Raw genomic sequence first — 6,000 nt, forward strand, 5'->3', positions numbered from 1 at the left:
CACCTGTCAGTGATTTGTAGTATTTAGGCTCCAAATTTCTACTGATACCAGCTTCTTTTTTTACTAGGAAATGGTCTGAAACCTGCCAGCCACAACTTTTTATTTCCAGGTTAATTTTTGGCAAAGAAAAAGCTTCTGTGTATTGAAGGAGTCATCCTGCGTCCTCCTCCAACCCCTCCATCCTTCAGAAGATGTCAGCCCTGGTTCTAAAGACCTTGATTTAATCCTCAGCTCTGGTAGGCCCAGCTTTGTTGGGGCCACTCATTGCGTGTTTTGCTGAGGAACCTGCGGTCTGGTCCAAATCTGGTCTGATTTGGTCCAAATCATGTTCGTCAGCATAGTTCAGTGACTCTGCATTAGCCACAAACCCGCTGGACCGATAGATCCAGCTCTAAATGGATGTACGGTGCTCCTAAGACCAGTTCGTGGGACTATCACATAACATAAGGCAAGGGAAAAGACTGCAGAGATAGGATCAAAGCAGATATTGGGCTTTATTGAGAAGAAAAACATAGATGGTACAGCACTTTGACTTAAGAAATAGGCAATTTTCTATGTGTGTGTGCGAGAGATGGAGTCACATCCCTGCGGAACATCAGCCCCCTGTGTATGTTTAGCAGCATGTCCTCGATTTCTTGGGGAGAACCGGTAGATGTGGATTTGGGGTTCTCGTTGCGACGCTGCTGATTTTCAGTTCACACCACGTGGGGTGGGACCTTTCGCTACAGCCTGAAGCTCTGTCTTGTCTCTGTGGTCTCCCCGCGGGAGCTGCAGAGACCGTTAATCTGATTTGGTGGGAAATAGAGGAGGCAAAAAGTGGGAAGGAAATTGAACATGAAATTGCGCGAAATTGGTTGTGGGACCAGAAGAGTCTTGCTCGATGCTTCATGCGTAACATCAGCGCCCCAACCCCAGGTGGGATCTGTGCTTCTTAGAAATCCTGCGCTAATTAAAGGGGTTTTTTAAGACCTTCACATGAAAATCAATTTGAGGGGTTTCCTGATCAGCTCAGATGTCGCACAGACAACCTCAGCGAAAATGGAGCTTGTCAAAACCTCGTAGCACCCAGTGACACAACACTCAGGCTCCTGAGTTCTCCATTTCTTAACAAATGAGGTTTGGTTTTTCTTTTTGTCAATATGAGAATTACCTCAGGAACCACTCATGTCAGAACAAGAGGCTTATTTTAAAACACAGCCGGGCGCTTTTGTGTTCGCTCCAGTTGGAAACAGAAGACGACACGTACCCATTCGTATTGCAGAGCTGACTTTGGTGTCTGCGTTCGTTCCTTTTAATGGGTTTAATCGGAAGTATATGGTTGTGAATTTTCCTGAATAGGAATGTTCTTCCGAGCGGCTCCAAAAGGATGTTCCAGCGTTGTTAACTGTGAGTTTGCAGCAGCGTGGAATCCGCTGAAATTGTTTATACTGGCTATATCTGCCTGATGAATCTATCGCTGTGATAGTATATCTTGCTTATTTTTACTCTAAATTATGCTAGGGTTTAAAATGAACTCGGAACTTGATTTATCAACAGCTATGATGCTAATTCAGCGATGGAGTCGTGGTGTTATGAGTCTAAATATTAGCACTAATGAGAAAACATAGCTTCTGTATTTTGTAACTCTGAGTTTCCACTCCTTATGGACGACTTCTAAAGTTGCGTGTAATTTAATCATGTCATCATTAACTAGGCAAGTATTTACACATAAATCACTTTACCTGGATCATAGACTACCAGCAAATGTGAAACCAGATAAGGTTCATGCTTTAGTTTTGCTTTGCAGAATATTATATTATTGTCCACTGGCTGATAATTCTGGTCCCGTGAGTCGCTTAGACATCCACAGCCATTCATGTTTCCCAAGGAAGAGCTGCCTTCTCTGCGGGTTAACGCATGGTACGAGATCTTTCTTCAAAACCGAGTAGAAAGAAAGAAACTCGTAATAATTCCGCCACGAACTAGATCTGTTCTGCAAACCTGCCTTTCCAAAATCTGATTTAACGGTTCACCAGGAAATTATTTCAACCCGGGACTGCTAGCAATGAGGTTTTGCTGAACTGCAAGTGATTCTGAGCGAGACAGAGAGTTAATCTCTGTCTGATCCGCGACGAGTCTCCCCTGCAATGAGTCTGTTGCTGCGGGTACAGGAGGAAACACTGAAGCAGGAGTTGAGATCAACACGAAGAACTTGGGTTTCTGTTAATTCTCTTGCCATTACTTGGTAGACAAGTGTCAAACCTTAGCCTGAATTTCAGGTTGTCTGAACAAGCGAGAGATTCTATAGAACTACTGTGAAAGAGTTGAAAAAGCAGAGTGTTTACCCACCATTTAGGGTTGTTGTTGAGATCCTGATCCTTTTGACTCCCGTTTGGAGAAGGGGAGAGAACAAGCAAACCCGGGTGGGTAATGGACTGTGTTTTATTGCGGTAGAGCCGGGACCTCAATCTCTCCGCTCTCCAGAACACAACCAGCCCTTGGCTTTTATAGAACCATCAAGAGCCGCCTTAAAGGCTGAGGACAAATTCCAGCCGTGATACGAATTGGCGCGGATATCGCTGTATCCAAAGGGAGTTAGAGTTTCTTGCGCAAAGGCTGAATTTGATCCACAGGCGAGCACAGTTGTCCCATCACATTCTCCCGAGCAGCTTGTCTTCAGCGATCTTGCCATTCAGCTGTCACGTCAAATGACATTTTCAGCTGAATTCTCGCTGGTGGAAGAGGTTTGGAATCTCTCCAGCCTTCTGCAGAGAAGCAGGGGAGGAATCGAATGCAAGAGGAACCCTAACCCTGCAAAATTTAACAATTATCCTAATGCCTTTGCTTTTTAATGCCTTTTTGAATGAAGTGTGCCCTGCAAGGGAAATCTATGATAAATTAGCTCTGTAGTCTTCACTTGAAGTTCAATGTGGAAAATAAAGGGGCGTTTGTTACAAGATTGAATTATGTGTAGGCCATCTCCAGCTGTAATGAGCTCAGGTTTTCGAGCGGCGGTAGAATAAACTCTTGTCTCTATCTCCTGCAGCGCGTGGTTTGTCTCCCTAAGAGCCTATTTCTTTCGACTCCATCAGCTCATCTCTTGCAGATGATAAAATTATCTGCAAAGATTTGTATCTGATGTTGCACCATAAATCATATTTAGTTGCAGGATTAACATTTGCAAGCATAGAACATTTATGGAAAGGGGGGAAAAAAAAAAAAAGAAGATGGGGGGGTTGGCAGCTCCTGGGTATTTATGTAAAGAATCACAGAATCATGTTGATTCAGGGTGGATCTCGCAGACTCTTCAAGTCCGTGAGCATTTTCCAGGCTGTGGGTCTGCTGAGCTCCAGCGAGCATCACTCAGGCAGCTCCTATAGCGTTTTGGTGAGGTGGGAAGGTGGAGAACCCAGGAAATGGTGACCTTGGGCAAGGTTTAGATTGGATATTAGGAACAATTTCTTCCCCAAAGGGCTGTGGGGCATTGGAACAGGCTGCCCAGGGCAGTGCTGGAGTCACCATCCCTGGAGGGGTTGAAAAGGCGTTTAGACGAGGTTCTTGGTGACATGGGTTAGTACTAGAGTTGGGTTATGGTTGGACTCGATCCTGAGGGTCTCTTCCAACTGAAATGATTCTTTTCTATGATTTTTAAAAGCTTGCGTTACCAGCAGCTTGCAGGTCACCCTCCATAGCCAGGTTGTCAGAACTCAGCACGTGAGTCCCTTTTGAAAACCCACCCTCAAATATCGGTGTTGAAATGGAGAGCAGCCCCCTCTGACCCAGATCCAGCGCGGGTCTGTGATCCCGTAGCCTCGGGCAGGTGGAACATCCATCCCCACATGGGGACCGACACACAGTCCTGTTCCCGAGGGGTCAGTGTGTGCTGCGGATGGCCCAGAATCCTCACTGGTGTATCTTGCTGCAAAAACTGTGCGATGAACACAGATAATGCTGTACAAACGCACGCCTAACCCCATTATTAACGTATTTTTCTCTTTCTCGCTCTCCGGCGCAGGTTCCTCACCACATGAAGACTTTACCCTATTACAGCTACGACCAGCCGGTGATCGGGTACTGCCAGGCCCACAAGCCCCTCCATGTCAACAAGGGGTACGAGGCCGTGGGCCGGGACCAGGCCGAGACCACCAACCTGGACCTGAGCCGAGACCACAGCTTCATCGCCACCATCGCGCGGTCGGCCGCCCCGGCCATCTACATCGAGAGAATACCAAACTAACGCCGGGACGGCTTCTTCAGGCGGCGGAGCGGCGGTTCTTGCGAGGGACCTTTCATCTCGGAAGAGACCAAGGCAAGAAACTAAATCAATCTACCATTCCGGTTGCAAACGTTCCAACTCAGACCAAGGGAAGGGGGCTGGACGCCGCGGACTGTGGAAGTGCTGGCTGGCAGTACACGCTGAGAACTTCAGGATTTTCTTTGCTTTAAACTTTCCAACAAATTCCTCAATGTAAATATTAAAGAGAGATTGTCAAGTTCTTATTAAAAAAAAAAACAAAAATAGATTTCACTCTAGCTACATAAAGGGATGGATTAAGAGTTTTGTTTGTATATTTGATTTTTCTACATTGCACGGTTCCAGGGACAGAGAACCACAGGTAAAAGGTGAAGGGGATGGGGAGGGCGACGTTTGGGGGGTGGGTCAGCCATGTTTCCTTCTTAAGTGTTTATTATCCTTCACAGATTTGCTTAATATTTTTTGTTCTTTTTAACCAAACAAAAGATAGAGATCTATTTTCTTTTTTGGGGGGGCTGTTTTTCTGTTGGTTTGATTTATTTTTTTTCCCTCTTTTTATTTTAATGGTCAAGCGCTAATATTTCAAACTCCAGCCATGGGCATTAAAGCTTATGTTGAACCAAAAGGACATTGGCAATTGATGCAGCAGAAACAAAGAAACTCGGGTGCATGTACATTTAAGACACAGGCTGTACACTATGGAGGGTGCTTCTGATTTTTACTATCTTCATTGTGCTTCATCGTTGACACTATAATTACTTTTTGGGCTCTAAAAAAGGGGAGAACATGCAGCGCAGTAACGACTCTCAGATTTGACCATCCAGCGGCGCTGTGAGCAAATTTAATGGACGTTTGGGAACCAAAATGGAAGCGATGTGCTTGAAACGGAGCAGAAGGAAAATCTTACAAAGCAAGAGTATTCGGTGAAACTCACTGGCTGACACAATTTCTAAACCACAGGAGAATGTGTAACATTGGTTTTTGCTTTGTTTTATTATTATTTTTTTTAATTAATTATGATGATCAGTTAGTTTTTGTGTAGTTTTTATCAATAAAATGACAACAACAACAAAAAAGTGGTGGAAACAAAAGAAATAAAGCTATTATTTTGTGGTTGGGACACCACAGCCGAGCTGCCGTTTGAATGATTTCTCTCGCTGTGCGACAGGGCGGCTCGAGGACGGACGGACGGACCGACGCTCGGTCCCGTTTCACCCCTTACAAAGGAGCTCAAGGATTGTTGTGAGGTTTAACAAATACCCTGAGCCAGAAGCAGCTCAATCTCTTTGACTTCGTCTCAGAAAAGGTTAAGAGGTGATTTTATCAGAACCTGGAGGGGGGATAAGGGAGAAATAACTTATTTATTTTCCTAAAGGTATTTTTTGTTTCTTCTTTCAGAAGGCTTTTCAGATACAGACCTGAGCTGAAGCTAAACCAATTCAGACTAGGAACATAAGGTGTAAGTTTTTAACTGGAGGGTGAATAATATAACAGCGGGGTTTAGGACATAATGAATTTAACGCTTGTTTCAAGCGCTTATATTGGATGTTTTTATGAGAAATACACTTGGCCACAAGTTAAGGGCTTAATGAATTCCTGGAGGTGTTGAGCCTTGTATCACATGTATGGTGTTATATTGTCTAATGTGTTTCTCGCCTGACAAACTGATCTATTTTTCTTTGAAAGGAAAGGAGGAGTGTGTATGGATGGCCGCGTTGTGTGCGCTAGGCAGGGAAACACGGCCCTACGAAGTCAACTCGATGCAT

At 44.7% G+C, this 6,000-nt stretch overlaps 1 protein-coding gene across 1 annotated transcript in view; it reads left to right on the top strand.

The window, feature by feature from the left end:
- LRRTM4 (leucine rich repeat transmembrane neuronal 4) overlaps positions 1 to 4,216 on the top strand; it is a gene marked incomplete at its 3' end in the record, with an annotated part of 124,363 nt that extends 120,147 nt beyond the window's left edge. The window contains exon 3 of the mRNA XM_082072701.1: positions 3,995 to 4,216. Coding sequence (XP_081928827.1) covers positions 3,995 to 4,216 — 222 coding nt within the window. The remainder of the gene's footprint in view (positions 1 to 3,994) is intronic.
- Positions 4,217 to 6,000: the final 1,784 nt, after the last annotated feature.

This window comes from Streptopelia decaocto (genome assembly GCF_964273445.1).
Source record: "Streptopelia decaocto genome assembly, chromosome: 25".
In the NCBI taxonomy this organism is placed as follows: Eukaryota; Metazoa; Chordata; class Aves; order Columbiformes; family Columbidae; genus Streptopelia; species Streptopelia decaocto.